The 25,222-nt window shown below is 54.0% G+C and overlaps 2 protein-coding genes across 3 annotated transcripts; one reads left to right on the forward strand and one right to left on the reverse strand.

Annotated features, from left to right (window-relative positions):
• Positions 1 to 60: 60 nt before the first annotated feature.
• ITGA7 (integrin subunit alpha 7) lies at positions 61 to 21,129 on the forward strand. 2 transcript variants are annotated; one of them, XM_004379965.1, is made up of 25 exons: positions 61 to 470; positions 5,189 to 5,316; positions 5,415 to 5,494; positions 6,496 to 6,751; positions 7,261 to 7,392; positions 8,684 to 8,891; positions 9,020 to 9,213; positions 9,864 to 9,952; positions 10,081 to 10,208; positions 10,377 to 10,472; positions 10,646 to 10,707; positions 10,850 to 11,019; positions 11,427 to 11,576; positions 12,483 to 12,598; positions 13,127 to 13,319; positions 13,405 to 13,485; positions 13,590 to 13,669; positions 13,781 to 13,855; positions 14,017 to 14,119; positions 14,633 to 14,809; positions 14,999 to 15,130; positions 17,715 to 17,828; positions 18,051 to 18,149; positions 18,231 to 18,356; positions 20,424 to 21,129. In XM_004379965.1, exons 1-25 carry the CDS (start codon positions 265 to 267, stop codon positions 20,652 to 20,654), a joined length of 3,426 nt encoding a protein of 1,141 aa, XP_004380022.1. In that variant the 5' UTR covers positions 61 to 264; the 3' UTR covers positions 20,655 to 21,129. The 2 variants fall into 2 exon arrangements, with proteins under 2 accessions (XP_004380022.1, XP_004380023.1); XM_004379966.1 differs by lacking the exon at positions 7,261 to 7,392 and adding an exon at positions 7,677 to 7,796.
• A 523-nt stretch (positions 21,130 to 21,652) lies between these two features.
• On the reverse strand, positions 21,653 to 24,052 carry TMT1B (thiol methyltransferase 1B). Its single transcript, XM_004379967.2, has 2 exons — positions 23,555 to 24,052; positions 21,653 to 21,889 (listed from the first exon to the last, which is right to left on the reverse strand). The coding sequence occupies exons 1-2, from the start codon at positions 24,050 to 24,052 to the stop codon at positions 21,653 to 21,655; spliced, it is 735 nt and encodes a 244-aa protein (XP_004380024.1).
• Positions 24,053 to 25,222: the final 1,170 nt, after the last annotated feature.

Below are 25,222 nucleotides of genomic sequence, written 5' to 3' on the forward strand. Positions count from 1 at the left end.
GGCGGGGCCGGGGCGGCACCTCCGGGCGGCATCTCGGGGCGAGGAGGGGGGAGTCCGAGTGGACGCCGAGCTGCGGCGGCTGTAGAGGCGGTCGCCGGTGCTGGCCGGCAGAGCGGCTGGTGAGCGGTGGCCCGGCGAAAGACTAGGAGACCTCTGAAAGAGCGGCGAGGTTTCCGAGACCAAAGAAGGGCCTGGGGAGACTTGGGGTTCGGGGCGCGCGGGAATTGCCCTGCGCTCGCGGGGCACGCGCGCGGGCTTTGCCCCATGGCCGGGACACGGGGCCGCGATCCTTGGGGGACCTCTAGGCTTTGGTACCTTCTTGGCTGTCTCCTTGCCGAAATGTTCTGTCCCGGGGCTCTTGCCTTCAATCTGGACGTGATGGGTGCCCTGCGCAAGGAAGGCGAGCCGGGCAGCCTCTTCGGCTTCTCTGTGGCCCTGCACCGGCAGTTGCAGCCCCGACCCCAGAGCTGGTGAGTCATCGCACCCGCCCCGAGTCCCCATGCCCGAGCCACAGATTTCCCTCTTCAACCCCGGGCCACCTCAGCTCTCCGTCTTCTAAGCCCACGAAGACTCAGGCTGCCCACAGATACCCCACACCCAACCTGGAGCCTTGTCTCATCTGTCTTGGGTCTGGAGCTGTATCCCCAGGACCCAAGACCCAGGGTCTTGCTGTGGGGACGGGTTGGAGAGCCAGGTTCTTGTCTTGGCAGGAAAATATCTCCTTCTGCCTTTTCCCCCAACCCGCATCCTTGCTCCAGTGCCAGGTCTCTGGCTCCCCTCCTCCCTCAGAGGGCTAAATTCCTCCAGGAAGGGAGGCTGAACATTCTGTCTCTGCCCAGGCAGGAGGAGAGGGAAAGGGTGGAGAGATTTAGGGGGCCATGGGAGGGATGGAGGGTAGACTCCAGAAATAACTTTCTATCAAAGCATTGCCATGGGATGGAATGAGGGCAGCAGGGCCCTGGGAAGCCGAAAGAGAGCTGCCACTTTGGTGGCTGGAGGCCAAGACCATGGGAAGGTTGGGAGAGGACCTGGGAGGGTCTGGCAACCTGTACTGGGTGGTTTGGTGATGCAGAGTGGCAGGAAACAGAACCCCCAAAAGTAATAGTAGGAGCAGCAGCAGCAGCAGCAGCAGGGAGAGAGATCCAGGAAGGATGCAGGCCAGGCTGTTCCCTTTCCTCCTTAGGAAAGTTCCAGCTCCAGGAATCTCAGCAATGGGGGAAGGCAGGGAGGAGCGAGGGGCAAAGGACAATTCTAGTTCTTTTCTCATCAGCGCGGGACCCATGGCAGATGGACACACTTGTGTGGGGGGCCTGTGGCTGGTCATGTATTTTGTACCCTTGGTTCTAGCTACATGTACAAGTTGAAAAAGAGAGACGAGAGGGAGAAAAAAGCTTCCCACCCCTTCCAGCCAGGGGGCTTTTTTCTCCACAGCCCTGAAGCCACATGAAGTGTCCATTACTGGAATCAATGCCGTCCAGTGGGACTATCTTCTCCCCCTCCTATTGGCCTGGGGGCAGAGGGCAGGGACAGGAGCTCATTTCTCCTCCCCCTACTTAGGGACGGGGGATAACTCTGATCTTCCTTCTGCCACTATTCCCATCATCTAGCAGCACGGGGTTGGTGGTCCTGAAAACTTTGGCAGAGATAGAAAGCAACTGATTTCACTCTTCTTCAGCCTTACGTCTGCTACCTCCCTCATCTCAGTCTCCCTCCCTCCCTCCCTCCCCCATCTGCCAGAGCTCCAGGACTGGAGGCCTTTTTAGGACATGCTGAACTCTCTGAGCTATTTCTAGGCAAATTCTAGGTTATTTTTAATAGCTTGATCTCTTGTCATTTCCCCCTCCTCTTTGAAAGTGGCCCTTGATTCTGTCTTCCAGAGCCAAGCTGGGGGCATTCCCAGAGGGGCCTGACTGCCTGACTCTGCTTTAGCTCCAGAAGAGGGCGCTCTGCTGCCCGGTGGCATGGGAGAGGCTAGCTACCCAGCTGTTAGCTTTTGAGGTGCAGGTTGCCTTTCCTAGCGCTCTTTGATTGAAAGACCTTCTCGCTTATTTTGATGTCTCTCAGTCTGGCCCCTGGATGAGACTTTGAGGTCTAATCTTCTTACTTCGCATTCTGGTTTCAGCCTCATTTATTTCTTTCAACTGTAGAATGGAGGTAAATAATTGTACTACCATATAGGGTTATTGTGGGGTTAGAAAAGTTCCTAATATACGTAAAAAGGAGCCTGGGTGGCACAAGCAGCTTGTGATTGTTGCTGACCCAAAGGTTGGCAGTTTGAATCCACCCAATGGTTCCACAGAAGAAAGGCATAGCGAACTGCTTCTGTAAAGATGACAGCCAAGAAGACCCTATGGAGCAGTTCTACTCTGTAATACGTGGGGTTGCCATGAGTTGAATCGACACAACAGCAGCTGACAACAACATATGGAAAATGCTTAGAGTAGGGCAAGGCCCATAGTAAGTGCTATGAAGTGTTCAAACTGCAAAACCCATTGCCGTTGAGTCGATTCCGACTCATAGCGACCCTGTAGTGTTAGTAGTACTATTATTCTTGTTCTGTGATGGCTTTAGCACCTTACAGCAATCCTGGATCCAAAGGCTTGGCTAGAGCACCCCTAAACTGGAGCCAGCCTTCCAGGCCAAGCGCCCTCCTCGGAGGGCCACCCAGATTGGAAGAGGCTAGAGAGGGGCTGCACTTGGGCAGGAGCCCTGAACTGTGTGGAGAATTGAGAGGTGCAGTGGTAGTGGGTTACTCCTTAGCCTCTGCTTATCTAGGCTGCCAACAGTTTTTTTCCTTTTCCCTCTGCAGTGGCTACAGCTGTGGCTACTGTCCTGTCCAGAGGCCTGGGGTGGCTGCGCTTATAGGATGAAGCCAGGAAGGAGTGTGTGGCTGGGGCAGAGGTGGAGGGAATGGAGAGGCTGCATGTGGGAGTTCTTGTTCCAGGAGGGATGGGCCGGTCTGTTCTCCACGGAGAGTGAGGCTGGGTATATCTATGCATCTGGCAGCTTCTTTCCTCCACGTGGACCCCTCCCCTTCTCCATTCTCTTGACCTCCAGGGGAGATGTGAGCACTGAACACTGACGGATAGCTTCTCCAGGAGCTCAGCTGTACACTGATCAGCTGGGCCTCTGGGTGTCTCTGTGGGTCCACATAAAGTGGGGTTCAGTAAACACATCCTGATGCCTCCTCTAAGGCAAGTACAAAGATGAGCAAGACAGCCCCAGTTCTCCAAGAGAAGGCCATCTTTGGAGGGATGGGACACTGATGACTTGTCTGAAGGTTGGCATTTGTTTGCACAGGACCATGCCTCCCAGTTTCATTTTCTGCCCAGGGAACCCAAATGGTCTCTTTCTCCCCTCCTTTCCCTCCCTTCCTGGCAGGTCTCAGTGTTCTGGAGACCGGCTGGTCATTGGGTGTAGTGGAGCGGGCGTATCGGAGTTGGGCACATGTGGATTTGAATTCCAGCCCTTCTGCTTAATGTTTCCGAGTGAGTTCCCTCATCTGTAAGACACGATAGGAATCCTGATCTCACAGGATGCATTGTTGTGAAGAGGCAGTGAGATAATGCATGTATGTACCTTGCCTAGCCTGGTGCCTGGCACATATATAGTGATAAATCTTAGCTCCTTATGTTCCTGGCACCTAACCTACTGCCTGACCCATAGTAGGTGCTCAATAAATATTACTTCCTTGTCTCTCCAGTGTCTGACACAGGGCTTGGCACATGTTTTTTTTCCAGTTGCCATCGAGTCAATTCTGACTCATGGCGACCCCACATGTGTCAGAGTAACACTGTGCTCCATAAGGTTTTCAATGGCTGATTGTTTTTGGAAGTAGGTTGCCAGGCCTTTCTTCCATGGTACCTCTGGATGGACTTGAACTTCCATCCTTTCAGTTAGCAACCTACTACATTAACCATTTGCAACACCCAGGCCATAAGCTGTATTCTCAGTAAACAGTTGTTAAGTAATGCTGAATGTATGTTGCCTTCCCTACCAGCACTCCCCACCCCCTTCTCTCTCTGGACACTGGCTCTGACATGGGATGACAGCTGCTAAGGGATGAGGAGGAGTTGCGGGAAGGGAGAATGGCTCTGTGTCCTCCCCCTCCCCCCACCCGGACTGGCACAATGCCCCCACAGATGCCTGTCTGTAATATTGCCCACTACAGCTTTGAGCCTCTCCACAGGAAGGGAAATGGAGGAAAAGAGTCTGGGAGAAAGGCTTTGAGATCTTCCCCGCTGCCACTCTTGAGTCTCTCCTGCCAGTAGCCAGCTGCGTGTCAATCACTTCACCTCACCCCCTCCTCACTCCTGGCCTGGGGATTCAGTCCCAGGGGACCCAGGCAGCCTCCATTCCCAGCACAGGCCTCCCCCGGGGAAGAAGCCTTGGCTGTGATCATGGAAAATTATCCTGCCAAGAAAGTTGTAGCTGGGAAAGAGTCTGACGGGGAGGTCAGAGAGAAGAAAGGGCAGGGGTGGGCTGTGGAGGGAAGGGGAGATAGTGGATGTGGGGAGGAGAAGGAAGAGGAGTGGGAAAGGGGGTTTAGGATGGGGGGGGAGAATGGGGTAGGATTGGAGACAGGATGAGAAACTTGTCCTACTTCCACACCAGCCAGAGTGACCGATAGAATCTGGGTGGCAGAGCTGCCGAGGAGTGGGGTCTTTGCCGGGTCTCTAACTGGGGGAAGCAGGCCCACATGTAGCCTCTTTTGAGGCCTTGGAAGCTGGTCCCTGGGCCACCTCATGGGGCCAGTCTGGGCCTTGTTACTTTTGCTCTCAGCATTCTTGGCATTTCTGGCGGGGTTTCAACTGGACCAGGGTTGGGCAGGAGGGCAGGGCTTGGGGATGGGGCCAGGGAGGGGGTAGGGAAGGCCTGGTCAGGAACAGGTGCTGGGATCAGGCGGTTCTTTCAAACCAGCAGTGCTGGCTGGGCTGCTTGGGTCTATGTGTGTGTGTATCTACTGTGTGTGTTGATCCCTCATCCAGACAGTATGTGCATATGTAATATGGTGTTTGCATGGCCAAGTGTATGAATTTGCTATTGTCCAGGACTTGGGAAAACTGCCTTTTGGCCCTTCTCCTTAGTCCTTAAACACTCTGCTTGATACCGAGGGGTTGGATCTGGGCAGCTCTGGGGAGGTTGGAGTATTCTGCTCTCTAACACTCGCCCCTACCCCATCCTGCAGGCTGCTGGTGGGTGCTCCTCAGGCCCTGGCTCTGCCTGGGCAGCAGGCAAATCGCACCGGAGGCCTCTTCGCCTGCCCCCTGAGCCTGGAGGAGACTGACTGCCACAGAGTGGACATCGACCAGGGAGGTGCGAGCCCTACAGGGGCGGAGTGGGGAAGCACCTGAGGAGGGGAGGAGAGCACGGCCTCCTCTTCCCTCCCCTCATTCCCAGTGTCCTGCCTCCAGCTGATGTGCAAAAGGAGAGCAAAGAGAACCAGTGGTTGGGAGTCAGTGTTCGGAGCCAGGGGCCAGGGGGCAAGATTGTAGTGAGTACCGCTTCTTGTGACCGTATTCAAGGGTGGGGAGTGTGTGTATTTGGGTGTGTGAGTTTGGGTATGTGTGTGCACAGTGTGTGCATATGCACACATATGCTTACAGATCTCCGGTTGGATACATGGTGCAATTCTTAGGACCTCAGAAAAATATAAAAATGTGTAAGACATGGTCCCTGTCCTTATAAATTAAAAAAATAAACTTACCATCCATCTACCCATCCATTTGTCAAACTCTTATTGAGAACCTTCTTTTAAGCGTCAGACCTTGTGCTGATTCCTGAGAGAGGATATATAAAGACAGGAAAACACCTGATCCCTGCCTCAAATAGCCTACGGCATAGTTACGGAGATTCTCATCCTGTCTTTGTCCCTGTTTCTCTCTGTATCTTTGCAGACGTGCATGAACACACACATTAACAACATAAGTCAGTCTGGGGCAGAATATCGTTAATGTCAGTGAGCCATTTATAGTCATCCGTCTATAAACGTCCAGAAGAGGAGTGGAGAGAAAAGGCTTCTGCAGGTGGACTGAGCCAGGCTTTAAGAGCAGGGAGTGCTTGGAGAGTGGAGATGGGAGGAAATTCATTGCAAGCGAGCTGGTGACCCTCACTGAAGTCCAGAGACAGGACCAGGCTTGGCATGTTGGGGGACAGGCACATGTAGCCTGATCAGGAAGGCATGCATTTTGTGTCTTGGCTTAGTTGTGCCTGTGGGTGCTCAGGCAGAATGTGGAACAAGGACTTCTTCCAGAGAGGGTCAAGGAAGTGGTGCAGATGGGATACTGGGTTATGCATGTACCTGCCCAACACTGGGGCTGGGTGGTGGTGCGGCATAGGTGTGTGTGTGTGTGTGTGTGTGTGTGTGTGTGCGTGCACGCCCACCTGCTTGCACACGGGTGCCAGCCTATGTCCAGTGTCTGCATATGGGCAGTGTGGCTTAAGGAGGGCCCCGGCCTATGCAGGGGAATGGCCCCTCATCCCTTCCTCCCTCAGACCTGTGCACATCGATATGAGGCGCGGCAGCGAGTGGACCAGATCCTGGAGACGCGTGATGTGATCGGTCGCTGCTTTGTGCTCAGCCAGGACCTGGCCATCCACGATGAGCTGGATGGTGGGGAGTGGAAGTTCTGTGAGGGGCGCCCCCAGGGCCACGACCAATTTGGGTTCTGCCAGCAGGGCACAGCCGCCGCCTTCTCCCCTGACAGCCACTATCTCCTCTTTGGGGCCCCGGGAACTTACAACTGGAAGGGTGAGTCACTCCCCAGGGAGGGGAGAAGGGGACCCAAACCTCCTCTTGCCCCAGAGATAGGACTGAAGTAGCACGTGGCCAAGCATGACCACATGTCCACTGCCACTGAGCCCTTGGGCACTGCCATGCCTTCCACCCCTGTCACGCTGGCACACACGTGAAGGGGAGCGCCTCCTCTCCTTCGCATGGCCCTGTGTTCCCCAACACTCTGGCATGAGCCCCCACCTGCACGGCTGGGCTGCCCACCTGGCTGTGCCTGCATGCTCCAGCACACAGCCCACCCATCATCGCTCCCGTTCCCGTCTCTGCACGCTGCCACCGGCCGAGCTGACACTTGGTGAGAGTGATGCTAAGTCTGGGGACCCCCAGGAAGCTTGGGCTGGGCAGGGGGTGGGAGGTGGGGCTAGAAGGGAGAGGAGGGGCTTCCCGCGTGCTTGTCTAACTCAGTGTCTTGTCTGAGGGGTACTCCTTGCTCCCTGCCCTGGACACTAACAAGACTGTCCTTGCAGGCACAGCCAGGGTGGAGCTCTGTGCACAGGGCTCAGCGGACCTGGCGCACCTGGATGACGGGCCCTACGAGGCGGGGGGCGAGAAGGAGCAGGACCCCCGCCTCATCCCGGTCCCTGCCAACAGCTACTTTGGTAGGGACCCCTCCCTGGCCCAGAGCCTTTCTAACCCTCTGCTCCTCTCTCTTGTTCTCCTCCACGCTCCCATCCTCCCGTCTGTGTCTCTCTATCACTCGTCCCTGTCTGTCTCTGTCTCTGATTCTTATCTCTCTGGTCTCTTGGTCTCTCTCATTTCCTTTCTCCACCTCTTCCCATTCTCCCTTCTCCTTCTGGCTTTTCTGTCTGGCTCCATGTCCCCACTCTGTGGCTCCTCCTCTGGATGTCCCTTCCCTGGTGTCTCCTCCCCCCACCCCCCACAGGGTTGCTCTTTGTGACCAACATTGATAGCTCAGACCCTGACCAGCTGGTGTATAAAACTTTGGACCCTGCTGACCGGCTCCCAGGACCAGTCAGAGACTTGGCCCTGAATAGCTACTTAGGTTTGTAAGCTCCCACCCGTCCTCCTGGGCCCTGGGGGCCTGGCCCTGGCCTCCCCTCCTCCCCTAGGGAACATGTCCTCCCTTCACGCCTAACATACATCCAGGGAAGAGCTGGGCCCAGCAGCCAGGTCTGAGAAGAGGAGCCCCGAGGGTGATGGCCTCGGGGACTGTGAACAGGAGGAAGATGCTGGTGGAGGGAGAGGGACAGGGCTGAGGCTGTACTGGGAGGGAGAAGGCTAGACCTCCAGGGGGACTTCCTCTGAGGCTGGATGGTGGGCACATGCTGGAGAAAAAACTAGCCTTGCTGGTAAGTTCTTCTCATTGTCTCATCTGCATCCCTTCTGCAAAGGAGGAGGAAACGAGCCTAGAAAATGTTTGGGTGAATCACACTCTTCCCTGTCTTCCATATGTCTCCCCACCCCCCGACGTGAAGGCTTCCTCTCCCTGCCAGGATGGTGCGGGTGGGGCACAGAAGGTGGATTGGATGGCATTGAGGGCCTCTAAGGTGTGGAGATGGGAGAGGACCAACCTCTCTGCTCTAGTTCCCTGGGATAGGTGTGGTGAAGCCTCTGCCCCAGCTCCTGCCACCGTGCTCAACCTCCTGCCCAGCCACCCTGCCTTCTCAGCATTGCCTGAGACATCCCATCCCTGGGACGGACCTATTGCACATCTTGCGCCAAATTCCAGGCTCTGGGTGTGGGAGGGCTGCCGGGCCTGAGGAGGGCAGGAAGAGCAGTCCGGCTATGGTGGCGATAGCTTGGAGGACACCTCCTCCACCTTTTGGCTCCTGACCTGCCAGGTGGTGGGCCAGGGTCGGGGTTGCTGGGAGACACCCTGGCTTCTGAGTCTGGCAGGGAGTACTCACCAGGAAGTCATTCCCCATCCAGGTTTCTCCATCGACTCGGGAAAGGGGCTGGTGCGTGCAGAGGAGTTGAGCTTTGTGGCCGGGGCACCTCGTGCCAACCACAAAGGTGCCGTGGTCATTCTGCGCAAGGACAGTGCCAGCCGCCTGGTACCTGAAGCCGTATTGTCTGGGGAGCGCCTGACCTCTAGCTTTGGCTACTCACTGGCCGTGTCCGATCTCAACAGCGATGGGTGAGAGTGGGCAGAGAGGAGGGGAGCCTGGAGGAGGTTGGGCCCAGGAGGTATGAGGGGCCTCTGGCATCTTCTCTGACTCTCCTGGGTGGGGAGGACCCACACTGACCGTCTCCCTTTCTCCATAGCTGGCCAGACCTGTTGGTGGGTGCCCCCTACTTCTTTGACCGCCAAGAAGAGCTGGGTGGTGCTGTGTATGTGTACATGAACCAGGGGGGTCACTGGGCTGATGTCTCCCCTCTTCGGCTCTGCGGCTCCCCTGACTCCCTGTTTGGAATCAGCGTGGCTATCCTCGGGGACCTCAACCAAGATGGCTTCCCAGGTGTGACTGAAAACTGGAAATGCTCAGTGGAGGGGGGGGGTGGGTGAAGGGTGGAGAGTGGCTCAGAGGTTAGGGGATGGTCTTCTGAGGTCCTCAGGGAGAGAAGGAAACTGGGCTTATATCTGAGCTTTACCATTTACCAGCTGTGTGGGCTTGAGCAGGTTACTTTAACTTTCTGAGCTAATAATGTCCAGAGAGAGTGGCTGAGAGGATTAAAGATGATGTATGTAAGATGCAGGTTTGTGTATCGTACAGACAGTTTGTGCTTGGCTGCTAATCTAAAGGTTGGCAGTTCATATCCACCCAGCAGCACTGCAGAAGAAAGGCCTGGCGATCTGCTTCTGTAAATGTTACAGCCAGGAAAACCCTGTGGAGCAGTTCTACTCTGTAACACATGGGGTCGCCATGAGTTGGCATTGACTTGACAGCGACAGTTTGGTGTCGCCATGAGTTGGCATTGACTTGACAGCGACAGTTTGGTTTTTTTTATGTAAAATGTCTGGGACTTAGTTGTCGTTGTGTGCCATCGAGTTGATTCTGACTCATAGTCTCTTAATAAAATAGAAAACATACAGGACTGAGGAAAAGTTGGGGCCTGGCTCTCGTCACCTCCACCCGCAGACTGATTGCCTTTCCCCCATACCCCGCAGATATCGCAGTGGGTGCTCCCTTTGATGGGGATGGAAAAGTCTTTATCTACCACGGGAGCAGCCTGGGGGTTGTCCTTACACCTTCACAGGTGAGGGGAGGGTCCTTGGGATGAGGGAACCCATGGGGGTGGGATAAGGGGGCATAGCAACCGAGGGCTGGGGAGGCAGAGGACTGGGGGCAGTGGGGTTGGGAGAGGCTGACAGTCTGGTTTGCCAGGTGCTGGAGGGCGAAGCCGTGGGCATCAAGAGCTTTGGCTACTCCCTGTCTGGTGGCCTGGATGTGGACGGGAACCATTACCCAGATCTGCTGGTGGGCTCCCTGGCCGACACTGCTGTCCTCTTTAGGTGATCCCCTCCCTCTTCTCTGCCTTCTTCCTCCCTGAGGCCATTATACTTTTCTGTGGCTGACTCCCACTCCAGTTCCAAATCCGATGCTGAACGCTCCTCCCCTTCTCCTTCTTTCCCAGCTTCTTGTTCTAATGTTCCCATGCCCCTCATCCCCCATCCTCCCAGGGCCAGGCCTGTCCTCCATGTCTCCCATGAGGTCTTCATTGCTCCTCGTACCATTGACCTAGATCAGCCCAACTGTCCTGGCGGCCACTCAGTCTGGTGAGGTGGGGTCTGAGGTGAGGGCAGGGGAAGCCTCCAGGGCCCAGTTTCCTCCAGTTCTCCCCTTTTCTCTCCAGTTTGGGGTTGGGGCTGTGGCAGGAATGGGCAGGTAGAGGTTTGAGGTCTTGTCCTACCAGCCTTGCCTGGCTCAGGAGCCACCTTTGCCCCCACAGTGTGGACCTAAGGGTATGCTTCAGCTACATCGCAGCCCCCAGCAGCTACAGCCCTATTGTGGGTGAGTGAGGTCCCCCTCCCAGTCTGCTGGGTTTCCAGCAATGGTCACTTGAAAACCGGGAAAAGGGCACCCTGGGGACAGGGTCAGACTGGAGTGCTTCTCCCCAGCTCACTGGTGACCCTTCTCTCCCCACACTCCACAGCCCTGAATTACATGCTAGATGGAGACACAGACCGGAGGCTCCGAGGCCAGGTCCCCCGGGTGACCTTCCTGAGTCATAGTCCAGATGACCCCAAACACCAGGCCTCGGGGACTGTGTGGCTGAAGCACCAGCATGACCGAGTCTGTGGAGACACCATGTTCCAGCTGCAGGTGGACACTGAGCCCTTGGCCTCTGAGGGTCGTTGTAATTTCATGATTTCTTTTCCTCAATTCCTCTTAGCTTCTTCTACAACACACTCGCACCTCTCACAGACTTTTGGGAGGCCGTCTTAGGGGCTTCCGTCCTCCTCACCTGCTACCTTTTTGCGTCTCCCGTCGAGTTCAGTACTCCCTGGAGATGGAGATGGCAAGTTCCATTGCCAAAGTTGATCCTCAAAGCCCTAAACCCTGGGTCTCCTTCCCTTCTCTACCTAGTCTCTCTCCCTCCTCCATGTTTAGTTCTCCACCTCTCTCCTTCATCTCTGTTTCTTTCCAGGTATCAGAATCTGCCTGGGGCTTTGGGCAGGGCGGGGGCCTGGGGATTGTTCCACTTTCCGTATCCATTTTCCCCTTTCCAGGAGAATGTCAAAGACAAGCTTCGGGCCATTGTGGTGACCCTGTCCTACAGTCTCCAGACCCCTCGGCTTCGGCGACAGGCTCCTGGCCAGGGGCTGCCCCCAGTGGCCCCCATCCTCAATGCCCACCAGCCTAGCACCCAGCGGGCAGAGGTGAGCATGGTTTCTGGTTTGGGCCAGGAAAAGGAGTTGGCAGGGCTAATGATCATGATCCCTCACCATTGACCCCCATTTATAGATTTCAAAGCTCCTTTGCATATTTTATCCCATTGTTCTTCATATTTGTAGTTATTATAGTAAGTAGACCCCAAAATGTAAAATGGTCCAAATGACCGAGTATTCCTGGTCAGAGGCGACAGCACCTCTTCATTCAGCCATTTGATGGGGGCTCTGCCATCTTCAGATGTGGCCTCCCAGGACCTTAAATCGTCTCCATCCCCGTCACCTAGAAGGGGGAAGGAGTGTGAAGCTCCTTGCATGCTCATGCTGACCTGCAGTTAGGGCTCCTCATTTCTAAACCAACTATGCCCTAATCTAATCCTTCTAATGCTCTTCACGTTTTAATCTCTGGAATTTGGTCACATGGCCACACCCACGCCAGTTGTGTGCCATCGAGTTGACTTCTCTCCTAGCGACCCTATAGGACAGAGTAGAACTGCCCCATAGAGTTTCCTAGGCTGTAATCTTTACGGGGAGCGTATCTCCGGGTCTTCCCCAACTTCCCTCTCCTCCTTGCAGAGTGGCTGGTGGGTTTGATCGCTGACCTTTTGGTTAGCAGCCGAGAGTTTAACCATTGTGCCCCCGGGCTCGTTACCCATGCTGGGGAGGGTAGGGAAGAGTGGTTTAGCAGTGGGCTAGCCTGCTAATCTCTACCATGGCATGGTAATCCTATCATTTTACTGATGAGGAGACAGCTCAGAGAAGTTAGGTGACCAGCCCAGTGTTACGCAGCTAGTAAGTAGCACATCTGAGAGTTGAACACAGGTGACTTAATCCTGGTTTACTCCAACCTACTGTATGCCTTCCTGGGAATGTCACTCTCCTCAAATCTCTCCCCAGATCCACTTCCTGAAGCAAGGCTGTGGTGAAGACAAGATCTGCCAGAGCAACCTGCAGCTGGTCCACGCTCGCTTCTGTTCCCGGGTCAGCGACACGGAGTTCCAGCCTCTGCCCATGTGAGGCGGCGGGGGAGCAGGTGGGGTGGGAGGGCATGAGTTCAAGGAGTGGAAGGAAGCTCCCTCTGGAGGACCAGGCAGAGAGGGCTAAAGCCTCAGGAGGAACTGCTGATAATTCACACAATGGCAGGATGAGGGTCAGTGAAGGAGCCACAGGGGCTTCTCTGGTGAAGAATGATAATCCTTCACGATTTGTGTGATAGCATACAGTTTACACACGTCACGTTGTTTGGTCTTCACAATCCTGTAAGGTAGGAAATATTCATCCCACTTTATAGATGGAGAACTGAGACTTAGAGAGGTTGTGGCTTGCCCAAAGTAAGTGAGTGGTACAGCTGGGAGGAGAGTGGAGGTCCCCCGACTCTCAGGCTGGTTCTTTTGAGTGTAGAAAGCCCTCAGGCTTAGACTGGAGTTTTGGGGGGTCTAGGGAGTGGAAGAAGGGTAGCATGTACTGGGAAAGGGAGGCTGGGAGTGGAAGAGGCTGAGGAAGGTGTTCATATCTTAGAATAAGTGGGATCTGACCCCCAGGGATGCTGATGGGATGACAGCCTTGTTTGTACTGAGTGGGCAGCCAGTCATCGGCCTGGAGCTGAAGGTCACCAACCTGCCCTCGGACCCAGCCCAGCCCCAGGCTGATGGGGATGATGCCCACGAGGCCCAGCTCCTGGTCACCCTCCCTGCCTCTCTGCACTACTCAGGAGTCCGGGCCCTGAGCCCTGCTGTGAGGACCTGGGCAGGGTGGGGTAGGGTGGGGTCCTGTGGGGCTTCAGTAGTCCAAATTGACCTCTTCTCTCTCTCTCTTTCAGGAGAAGCCACTCTGCTTGTCCAATGGGAATGCTTCCCATGTCGAGTGTGAGCTGGGGAACCCCATGAAGAGAGGTGCCCAGGTTGGCACATCTGCCCTTAGCCCATCTGGTGACTCTCTAACCTCTGACCCCTTCCTTAAGCTCCTGTCCCTCCGCTGACACCATTCTACCTCACCCTTGGCCAGGTCACCTTCTATCTCATCTTTAGTACCTCAGGGATCACCATTGAGACCATGGAGCTGGAGGTGGAGCTGCTGCTGGCCACGTAAGCCTGGTGGCGCCAGGGTAGGGTAAGGGCGAGGCAGTTGGATTGGTGTCCACCTAGAGGAATGGTGTCTGTACCCACTGCTCACTCTTGCCCCTGCCCTCATGCCAGGATCAGTGAGCAGGAGCTGCATCCAGTCTCTGCTCGGGCCCGGGTCTTCATTGAGCTTCCACTGTCCATCACTGGGTAAGCCCTCCCCAAGTGGGCACCTCCACCAAAGAGGAGGAGGGGCATGACCACTCCCAAGCCCTGGCCCCGGCTTGGCCTTTCCTGGCTTTACCCTCCTGGCCCTCCATTCAGCCAGGCCCTAGGCCTCCTCAGCCCCTGTTTTGACCCTCTTACACCAGGGTGGCCATTCCCCAGCAACTCTTCTTCTCTGGTGTGGTGAGGGGCGAGAGTGCCATGCGATCTGAGCGGGATGTGGGCAGCAAGGTCAAGTATGAGGTCACGGTAAGTGTCCTGGCATGAGAGTCCTCCATGGTCATCCTCTGAGTACAGAGGAGAGGCTGGGACATGTCTCAAGGGCTGGGGTTCTTCTGCCATATGGCAGTGTGTTCGTGGCCTTCACCCTCCACCTGGACCTTGGCTGTGGGCAGTGCTGGGGCCTCAAATGGCCCTGACTGGCCCTCACACCCTGCTGGTCTGGGGAGGCCATGGGCGCTCCGGGAAACTTCTCTGCTGGAGAACTCACCTGGGGAAGGGGAACATGGGGGAAGGGTTGAAGTTTCTTCCCAGAACTCTGCCCGTGCTTGGCTGGGACCTGCCCTCACACCACAAGGACACATTCAGGTTTTCTGGTATTTGGCGAGCAGAGGGAATGGTACCTGGTGGGGTCCAGGATCCTGAGTCTTTGTTGAAATTATGCCTCCTGAAGCCTTCCCCTCAGCCCTTGTTCCCCATCTCTGCAGATTTAGGGCCCTCTGGGAACTGAATTCCCACCTTCACACTCCCTCATGTCCACAGGTCTCCAACCAAGGCCAGTCGCTCAACACCCTGGGCTCTGCCTTCCTCAACATCATGTGGCCCCACGAAATTGCCAACGGGAAGTGGCTGCTGTACCCCATGCGGGTGGAGCTGGAGGGCGGGCAGGGGCCCGGGCAGAAGGGGCTCTGTTCCCCGAGGCCCAACATCCTCCACCTGGTGAGGCATAGGCAGGGTGGGCTGCTGTATAGGAGGGTGGAAGGGGTCAGACGTTGGGAAGGATGTCTTTGTCGTGGGGGTGGGAGTACTGTGTGTTTGGAAGGGCCTGGAGGAAGGTGTGGGAGCAGATGTGATCTTGGATTGCTGCGTTTAGAGGGACACTCACTGGCTGTCCCTCCCCACATCCAGGATGTGTACAGCTGGGAAAGGAGGCGGCGGGAGCTGGAGCAGCCGGAGCAGCAGGAGCCACGTGAGCAGCCAGAGCCTAGCACATCCTGGTGGCCAGTGTCCTCTGCTGAGAAGAAGAAAAACATCACCCTGGTGAGTGCAGGGCAACCGTGGTGGCTGCCAGATGGAGGTGTGTGGTGATAGGATGGAGAATGCCGTGGGGAGCATGGAGCCTCAGGTGGTAGGTTTCTGGGGAGGGTGGCTTGTCAAGAGGTGTGATGGTCAAACCTAGGGCAAGTTGATGAGATAGTTCTTATCACAACGTGTGGAAGGGAGGCACCTGTGAAGCAGCTGCTGGTATCCAGATCCTCCCACGTCCACCAGGCTCTCACTTCAGAGCAGGGCATTTGACCTAAGGCCAGTTAGTTAGCCAAGCAATCAATCCTCCATAAATTCATATCAAACATAAATTTTATATTTTATAGGGATAGCCTAGTGTTAGCACATTTGAGATCTGTGTGTTATTCTTTTGAGTTCTTTTAAGATAAAAAGTCAATTTGCATAAGGAAACCTACTGCATTTTCATAATATCAAAAACACTTTAAGTCTTTTAAAGTTCTAAGAATTAAAATTATAGTATATCATATATGATCATTAGGTCTGTTCCTTTTGAGTAGCTTTGCCTCCCTTCTGTTTGCTTTGCATATTTTGTCCTTTAAATGAATTTACTGGATAAACTAGCACATACTCTGTGCTTCTTCCCTTCTAGGATGGCATTGGCAGTGAAAGTGCGGTGGGGACATACATTACGGGAGTATTTGGCCTGGTAGTGAGGGGGTGAATCCCAGTTATGGAAGGGTGGGCAATCAAGTCAAGAAGTTGAAGAGACTGTTTGCAGGGACTCGGGGGAATGGAAGCAGCTGGGCCAGATGTGTCACTATCTGTCCGGGAGGGAGCTTCATTGTACCTGGTTCCCTCCCCAGGGCCCTCAGCTTCCCACTTCCGTGAGAGCAGGGCATGAGGCAAAAATTGAGTGTACTAGTTTCCTAGGACTGCAGTAACAGAGCACCACAAACTGGACGGCTTCTAAGAACAGAAATTGATTGTCTCACAATTCTGGAGGCTAGAAGTCTGAAATCAAGGTGTTGCTGTGTTGATTCTTTCTGAGGGCTCTGAGGGAGAATCTACTCCATGCCTCTCTCCTAGCTTCTGGTGATGGTCTATGACCCTTGGCGTTCCTTGACTTGTAGATGCATGCTTCTGTCTTAACATGGCCTTCTTCCCTCGCTGTATCTGTGACTGTGTTTCTTCTTCTCTTTTATAAGGGCAGCATTCATATTGGATTAGGACACACCCTACTCCAGTATGACCTCATGTTAATTTAACTGATAACATCTTCAAAGACCTTATTTCTAAACACGGTCACATTCACAGGTGCCAGGAGTGAGAACTTCAGCATACCCTTTTGGTGGGACACAATTCAATCGACAATACTAAGGGGCTTCTGGAGTAGTGTGAACTTCTGTAATTGCTGTTCCCTGTCGCATGTATAGTCCCATCTTCCCCTTATGATGGACTTCCTTTGAAAGATCTCCTTTTCAAATAAGAAGTTTGAAATGGATTTTTTTTACCTAAAATTAAGGCAGAAGGCCTTGTTCTTAGACAAATTGGCTAAAGACTCTTGAATTGCTCAAGAGTGGCAAAATAAAAAATGTCTCAGTTCAAACACTCTGAATGCATCCTTCTGCATGTGGATTGTGGTAAGTGTGATGAAGATAATATGACTTTTAGGCAAATGGGTCATTAGGTGGTGATTGGGCCACATGGATGTTGGTCAGGCCTGGGAGGAACAGGGTCTGAGTGCCCTGTCCCCCCAGCAGCACCTGGGGCAGCCTCTTTCTCCTTTAGTGAGTTTGGGCTTAGTGCAGGAGTGTGGCTTTGCTGAATATGGACCTGGGTTCAAATATCTTCTTCATCATTTACTAGCTTTGTTGGCTGTGTGATCTGGGGCAGGTCACCTGGCCTCTTTGAGTTTCCTCATTTGAAATATCGGGATGATAATAATATCCACAGTCCCTGGGTGGTGCAGACGGTTAACGCGCTTAGCTGCTGACCGAAAGCTTGGAGGTTTGAGTTCACCCAGGGGTGCCTTGGAAGAAAGGCCTGGTGATCTACTCCTGAAAAATCAGCCATTGAAAACCCTATGGAGCACGGTTCTACTCGGACACACACAGCGTCGCCATGAGTCCAAATTGACTCGACGTCAAATGGTTAATAATATGCACCTTACAGGACTGTTGTGAAGCTTAAATCAATGCCTGACAGACAGTAGGTGCTCAATAAATGTAACCGTCATTAGATACTACAAGCATCAATTAAGGAAGCTACTTTATCTGCTGCTGTAAAGAAAGAAGACCCCTCCCCCCATCCATTTCAAAGCCAAATACCCCAGATTTGGGGTAGGCCACTATTTTGGATTATCCAGGTAGACCACAGGGTTAATTTGGGAAGACTTCCTGGAGGAGGGGAGTTTAAGGCCAGGTAAGGAAAGTGGAAGAGATATGAGTGAAGAGCAAGGGGAAGAGGGGTCCCATATGTGGAGGCCCATGGAGGGATGGCATAAAGACTCTAGGCCGACTCTGTCTGGGTGAGCACGTTTGTGAGGGTGCCAGGCCCTGGGACAGGCTCAGTGGGTTGTGGTCAAGTGACTCAGAGCCCTGCCTGTCCTTGTCCCCAGGACTGCGCCCGGGGCACGGCTAACTGCATAGTGTTCAGCTGCCCACTCTACAGCTTTGACCGTGCGGCTGTGCTGCAAGTCTGGGGCCGCCTCTGGAACAGCACCTTCCTGGAGGTAAGGGCTCCGCTGGGACCCCAGGCTGGGCTTCTTCTTCCACAACGGCCCCTGCAGGGCTCCCTTCTCCTTCACCTCCTCTCTGTCCAAATGCAGCACATCCTTAACCCAAGGAGGTAGAAACACCCTCTGTGTAGGACACCATTCCACTTATAATTTCAGGAGCTGGATGGAAGGGAGGGGGACATGGGGACATTTAGGTCTTGTTCCTTTCTCGCTTAGGAGTACTCAGCTGTGAAATCCCTGGAAGTGATTGTCCGAGCCAACATCACAGTGAAGTCCTCTGTCAAGAACTTGCTGCTCAAAGATGCCTCCACAGTGGTGAGCTGCAGGGCTGGGGGCGTGGATGCTCTTCTCTCTCGCTGCCTCCTGCTTTTGCCCCACTAACCCCTTGCTCCCTAGATTCCAGTGATGGTATATTTGGACCCGGTGGCTGTGGTGGCAGAAGGAGTCCCTTGGTGGGTCATCCTCCTGGCTATACTGGCTGGGCTGTTGGTGCTGGCACTGCTGGTGCTGCTGATGTGGAAGGTGAGGCCTGGGGATGGTGGGTCAGTGGGGGCTGGGCTTCCCTGTCAGGCAGGTGGCTTCTCTGTGTACTGTGGTTCCCTCACGACCCACTCACTCATTTATTCAGCAAATATGTACTGAGTACTTACCCTGCATGTACCAGGAACTCTTCCTCGCCCTGGAAGTTTCAAAGATACATCAGATGCAGATCTTTTCCTCAGGGATTTTGCAGTCTAGTGAGAGAGGTGAGCTTTGTAGTTAAGGACTAAGAGTTGCTAAGAGTTGAGAAAGTGTAGTGGGGGTTCAGAGGATGGAAGGATTGAGAGAAGCTGCCCTGGAGCTGGGCCTTAGAAGATGAGGTAGTAGGATTTGGATGTGTGGGGTTGGGGTTGGTGGGGTCTGAGCCTTCTAGAAGGACCATGGACATAGGGAAGCGTGGTCTGATTTAACTAGTTGTGGCAGGTTGGCTGGAAAAGAAACTGAGGCCAATAAGGCCAAGAAGGATGGAGAACTACCACCAGAGAACCGCTTCCAGGTCTGAACTTGGAACCACCACATACTGGAACCATTCTTGTGCACACAGAGCTGCATACAGAATCACACTCACATCGGGGGCACAACACAAAAGCTCACACATGCACGTGTTGGCTCAGAGAATCACATGCATCACCAGAGCTCACACCCAGAACCACATGCCACATCTGGGGCAGGAGGTAGAACCATGCATATCCTCGGGGCCAGACAGAGGCCTTCCCCTGCCCCCAGCCACCTACTCCTTGGGACCATTCACAGACCAAGAACACACTTTGGCAAATGTGAGTCATCAGTGGAGCAGGCCTCTGGAGTAGCACCCAAATTGTTGGGAACCTGGCCAGTTTAGGGGAGATTGAAGCCTTCATGAAGCTCACCCTAGGATCTCGGCTCCCTGCTCCCAGAGAAGGGAAATGGACTCAGATAAAGTCCCGCATCTTTCCTCAGTCTTCCCATCCTCTGCCTCTTTTGCCCCCTTCCCCCTCGATATCCCAGTGTGGCTTCTTCCATCGGAGCAGCCAGAGCTCATCTTTTCCCACCAATTATCACCGGGCCCGTCTGGCTGTGCAGCCCTCGGCTGTGGAAGTCGGGGGTCCAGGGACTGTGGGGTAACTGTGGTGTGCATGCACATGTGTGCGTGTGCAAATATGTGTCTGTGTGAATATGTATGTATGTGAGTATAAGTAGAGCTCCCAGCATTCAGGGGTCATGCGTGTGCAAGATGAAGAAATGAGATTGTGTGAGGATGGTGTGGGTCCCAGGAACTGGGGTGGGAATTAGTTAATTTTAAGGCGGGGTAGGTTATAAGAGTGAATATACACAGCCTTGGGCATGCACAAACAGTTGGATGGGCCCATGGAGTGTGAGCATGTAGGAGTGTGGGAGGTGCTGTGCATGTCTTTCCTGTGGGCATGAGTGTGCAGAGACGACTGTGCAAGGAGATGCTGTGCAGGAGCATGTAGGAGTCTTGGCAATCCTGGTGTGAGTGTCCAAGGGGCACATTTTCACCTTGGAATGTAAGGGCCAACATGTTCGTGATTTAGGGAGGGGCTAGACTACCATGTTCATGGATGAGCGAGCCCTTCCGTAGGGGTGTTGCTGCCTAGTGTATGAGTGTACAGGAAGTGTGTGTCTGAGCTTTAGGGGAATCATTCCAGAGGATGCAAGGGTCTAGGAAGCAATTTTCTTCTTCAGATCTCATTTGTGTTCTGAGGGAAGCTATTGGGTCTCTTGAAAGCTTGGGTGGGTGAAAACCTTTGGGATCAGAGGTCTGATGGTCTGCCTTCAACTCCCTCTTCCAGGGGCCAAGGAAGATGTCCTTGGTCCTGCATTTTGGGCCCCCTTCCTGGTCTCTGAATGTGAATTAGAACCAAGGATCCAGCACTGATGGTGGGGGCTGCTCACTCACTAGGTGCCGTCTAGCTTGTCCCCTTTCTCCTGCAGTTGGTTCTTTCTGTGCCCGGGATGGTGAAGGCAAGGAGCTGTGCTCTGCTGGGCATCTGCTCCAGGGGCCTCAGCCCTGCTGGCTCTTCATGGTCTGGCCTGGTGTCCTTACAGATGGGATTCTTCAAGCGGGCTCGGTACCCCGAGGCCACAGTGCCCCAGTACCATGCGGTGAAGATCCCACGGGAAGACCGGCAGCAGTTCAAGGAGGAGAAGACAGGCACCATCCTGAGGAACAACTGGGGCAGCCCTCGACGGGAGGGTCCTGATGCACACCCTATCCTGGCTGCAGACGGGCACCCTGAGCTGGGCCCTGACGGGCATTCTGTGCCAGCCACTGCCTAGCTTTCTTTGTCCCAGCCTGGCCCGTGGGTCGCCTCCACCCTTCCCCTAGCAATGGCTGCTCGGGATGAAGAGGGTAGAGTGGGCTGCTGGTGTTTCACCAGGATTTGGCAGAATCTGCTTCCTCAGGGCTGTGGACCTCTCCTCACCCCCACTAGGATCACCCCCGCACTTCCCCCTGGAATGCTGTGCAACAAGAAGGGGTAAATCAGGGATGGGGCCGTGGGGTAGGGGGAGAAGGGTGGGGATGCCCTGACTCAAAGGTGGGAGAAGGGACCCTAACCATTGTCGCTCCCATTCACCCTGTGTAACAGGACCCCAAGAACCTGTCTCCCTCAAAGTGCCTTAGCTTAGAGGGCTGGGGAGGAGGATGCATCGCTGACTCAGGAGCTCCTCCCTCCCTGCTTCCCCCCTCCTCTGGCCTTAGTTTGCTGCATCAGTCTAGTAGGTTTCTTCTATTTATTAAAAAAATTTGAGATCAAAAACCTTTGGCTTCTTTACTGAATTCTGCTTCCGTGTCCTGGGGTTTCCAGGGGAGGCCTGATTCTCTCCAGTACCCCTATAACTCAGATACAGGTGCTAGTGGGGAGGATGGGTCAGGTGGCCTGGCAGGGACACACATACCTTTTGGGGTCAGTCCCTAGGGGCACATGGGTGTGATGGCTGAAGGAGGGGAGGGGGACTTTACCATGGGCGTGATGGAAAGGGAGGGGAGCTGGCCCAATGGGTGGGTGTGCAAAAGTTGTGAGAACCAGTCCAGAAATTGGCAGTTAAGGACATGACAGGGCATAGCTGCTCTCTCTGTCTCTAGATAGGGTAGGAATAGACCTTTTTCACTGTGGAAGGAGGGATTGCAGTTAGAGATTCCTGCTGGCAGAGGTGGGAGAGAGAGGAAATAGGGGGTGACGGTGTGAATGGCTTGCCTCTGCCTAGATGGTGGGATTGTTCTGACTAGGGGCAGGGGAGGGAGGGAGTGGCCACATTTGGGGCTTGGGGAAGGGTTATTTCACAGCTTTCCCCATGATGAAGGGCCCAACAGGTAACCACTTGCAGGGAGGGGGTTGTCGCTCCATTTCGAGTTCAGAGAACTGGGCGCTCTCCAGGTCCTTCCAGGTCTCTCTGGTGAGGCAGCATCCATCCGCCACGTGTTTCCAGGTAGGCTCTAAAACTTGCTGCCACATTAAGGCCCAGCTTCCACGTGGCTCAGCCACATGCTCCCAGAAAAAGAGTACTCCTCCCTGGGAGGGAGGAGAGAATTAGTGTCACCTGTCGGCTCCGTTCCACTCCCTCCAACCTCACCTCCACCCCACTGACCAAGCACAGTCAAACCTCTTGGTGAAGTGGAAGTTCTTGGTCTGAGAATTTATGGAGCAAACTGTGTTGCTGACCTACTGACTTCTTCTGCATCCCTGGGCTCCTGCCCTCCCATCCAACGTCCTTGTAGAGAGCATCACGTGACTGAGTGGGGATGACTGGTGAGAGATCTCTCTTAAAGAGAGGAAGGACAACATAGCTGAGGGCAGACAAATGGGGAGATGGAAAAACAGGAGCAGATGTCTCTGTATACAGAGATACACACCCTGACCTCTGTCCTGAGACTCAGACGCATACATCCAATTGCTCTCTGGTCATCTCCGCCAACATCCTGGCGAGCATCTCAGGGAACGTCCCAGGGAAACCTTGGACCCGACTCCTGACTAAAGCTGGGTTCCTCAAGCTCTTCTCTTCCCGCTAGACTCTCCCCAGGTGATCTCATCCACCCCAAGCCTCTGAATTTACCAGTCACAAGCTGGTGACTTCCAGATCCTATCTCCAGCAGACGTCTTTTCCTGAGTTCTAACTGCTGATTTAGCCTTTCTACATAGGTGTCTCAGTGGCAGTATCTGAGTGATGCAAATGCTTAAGCGTTCCACTGCTAACCAAAAGGTTGGTGGTTCAAACCTACCCAGAGGTACTGTGGTGACTCCATGGCAACTGTGGTTTTTTTTTTTTTTTTTGGTCTCAGTGGCACCACAGTGGCACCTAACAAGGCTAAAATAGGTTTCTCCCCGGTCTTCGCTATCTCAGCAAACAGCACTTTCACCCACTGCCTCTCCCCAGTTGTTTATGAGAGAAACTTGGAAACCATCCTGAACTCCTTTCTCTCCATACCCAGTTCAAAATCTTTGGAGTTCTACTTCCCCTAGCATCTCTATGTAGAACACTCTTATTTCCCCTCACTCCTTCACATCCCCTTTAGTCCCTCAGATCTCAGTTTAAACACTTCCTTCAGGAAGCTTCCCTGCCCCCCTCCCCCTGCCCCTCACTGCATTAGATGACACTCCTGCATGCTTTCACAGCACCCTCTTCTGCCCCATCACGACACTGGTCATATTTCCTATTCACCAGCAGGTGGTGGTGGAGTGGGGTGTCTAATGTGATAAAACAGCAAATTCTCGATCCTAAAGGTTGGCTGTTCAAGCCTACTCAGTGGCTCCATGGAAGAAAGGCCTGGCGAACTGCTTCCATAAAGATTACAGCCAACAAAACCCTATGGAGCAGTTCTATTCTGTCACACGTGGAGGCACCATGAGTTCGAACTGACTTGATGGCAATGGGTTTGGCTTTTGGTTTTACCTGGAAGCCCTGAGGAGTCCCTAGGGGGTGCAAATAGTTAATGAGTTCACTGCTAACCTAAGGGTTGGTGGTTTGAGTTCAGCTAGAGGTGCCTCAAAAGAAAGGCCTGGTGCTCTTCTGAAAAATCAGTCATTGAAAACCCTGTGGAGCACAGTTCTACTCTGACACATGGGGTTGCCATGATTCGCAATCAACTCCATGGCCACTGGTTTTTGGGTGCTCTGAACACTGGGGAGACGAATGCCGTGTTTGCCTGCCCCACGCCCATACCCTTCCCATCTGCTCACCGGCCTCAGCACTCTCTGGACCTCCTGCAGGACCTTCTTTGGGCTTTCCACAGAACACAGCACCAGGGTGCAGACCACCACATCCATGGAGCCATCAGCCAGTTGTCTCATGTCCTCTCCGGAAGCCACCACAAACCGCTCATATTTGAGGTGCTTGTTCTCAGCCATGCCCTTTCTCAGGAACTTCTCAAAGCGCGGGTTTGGGTCCAGGCAGGTGATCCTGCAGCCGGGTGGGTAGAATGCAAAGTTGGCCCCGGTGCCACAGCCCAGCTCCAGCAGGGCCACATTCCCAGAGGCCCTTGCAAACTTCTTGATCTGGCTAAAGAGCTCCCGCTTCTTGACCTCTATTATGCGGTTGTTCTTGATGGTCAGCACGGCCATCAAGTAAGGGAAGTAGGTTTTGCACAGGGGCTGCCAGCAGCCCAGTAATGCCAACAGGTGCAGGGGCAGGGTCAGGAGCAGCACCAGCAGCTGCAGGAATCGGACCAGGGCATCCATGGTAGACCAGCTCTGAGTGGTGCTTCTGTGGGCACAGGCCTTTTCTTTCTATCCAGCCTTTGCAGACTCCCCGCTTCCCCTTCTACCGTGTGATAGGACTTTGCTCTCCAATTCCTGCTTGGCGATTTCCTCCTTATCAGGGTGGACAGGGTGTCTGGAATTCCTCCAGAGGGCACAGGTTCCATTGCCCCACAGGCTCTTCAACCAGTTTTATGTGGATGAAGGGACAAGTCGTGCCAATGTATCCTGAGTTCTGGGGTGCTGTGCCCAGCTGGAGGGTGGGGTGTTCCAGAGAGGGAGGCAGGAAGGAGGAAAGGGGATATGTCTCAGATCACAGGCTCATGGCAGACAAATGCTGGGGGCAGAGGCGACTCTTGGGGCATCTCCTGGCCCCAGTCTGTCCCCAGGTCCTGCTCTGGTTATGCAAGCTGGAAACTGGTTGGGTTTCCCTGGCACAGCCCCAGGGCTCAGTAAACTGTAACCTGCCTTTGCCCCAGAGAGAGACCAAACACAGAACATTCAGGGTAAGCCCCGATTGGTTAAAAGAAGGAGGGAGGTTATTGGCAAAAAGAAAGTCGTTTTTTTCAATACTGGGGAAACCAGCACAACTTGTACAAAGAAAGTTCATGGAAGCTCCATAGACACATCCAAACTCCCTGAGGGAATGAATTGCTGGGCAGAGGGCCATGGGGACCACGGTCTCAGGGAACATCTAGCTCAATTGGCATAAAACAGTTTATAAAGACGATGTTCTACATTCTACCTTGGCAAGCAGCGTCTGGGGTCTTAAGAGCCTGTGAGCAGCCATCTAAGATACTCCACTGGCCTCACCCCTTCAGCAGCAAGGGAGAATGAAGAGAACAGGACACAAGGAAAAGATCAGTCCGAAGGACTAAGGGACCACAGCTAACAAAGTGTCCACCAGACTGAGTCCAGCACAACTAGATGGTGTCCGTCTACCACCACTGACTGCTCTGACCAGGATCACAACAGAGGGTTCTGGACAGAGCTGGAGAAGGATGTAGAACAAATTCTAATACACACACAAAAAAAGACCAGATTTACTGGCCTGAAAGAGACTGGAGAAACCCCGAGAGTATGGCCCCCAGACACCCTTTTAGCTCAGTGGTGAAGTCACTCCCGAGGTTCACTGTTCCGTCGGGGATTGGA

This window comes from Trichechus manatus, unplaced genomic scaffold (assembly GCF_000243295.1).
Source record: "Trichechus manatus latirostris isolate Lorelei unplaced genomic scaffold, TriManLat1.0 scaffold00069, whole genome shotgun sequence".
NCBI classification, from domain to species: domain Eukaryota; kingdom Metazoa; phylum Chordata; class Mammalia; order Sirenia; family Trichechidae; genus Trichechus; species Trichechus manatus.

Coding starts and splice junctions, on each gene's coding strand:
- TMT1B (XM_004379967.2), bottom strand. CDS start 24,052: ATGGATGCCCTGGTCCGATTCCTGCAGCTGCTGGTGCTGCTCCTGACC. Junction 21,890..23,554: donor TCCAGAGAGTGCTGAGGCCG/GTGAGCAGATGG, acceptor CCTCCCTCCCAG/GGAGGAGTACTCTTTTTCTG.
- ITGA7 (XM_004379965.1), top strand. CDS start 265: ATGGCCGGGACACGGGGCCGCGATCCTTGGGGGACCTCTAGGCTTTGG. Junction 9,214..9,863: donor CAACCAAGATGGCTTCCCAG/GTGTGACTGAAA, acceptor CATACCCCGCAG/ATATCGCAGTGGGTGCTCCC. Junction 11,020..11,426: donor ACACCATGTTCCAGCTGCAG/GTGGACACTGAG, acceptor TCCCCTTTCCAG/GAGAATGTCAAAGACAAGCT.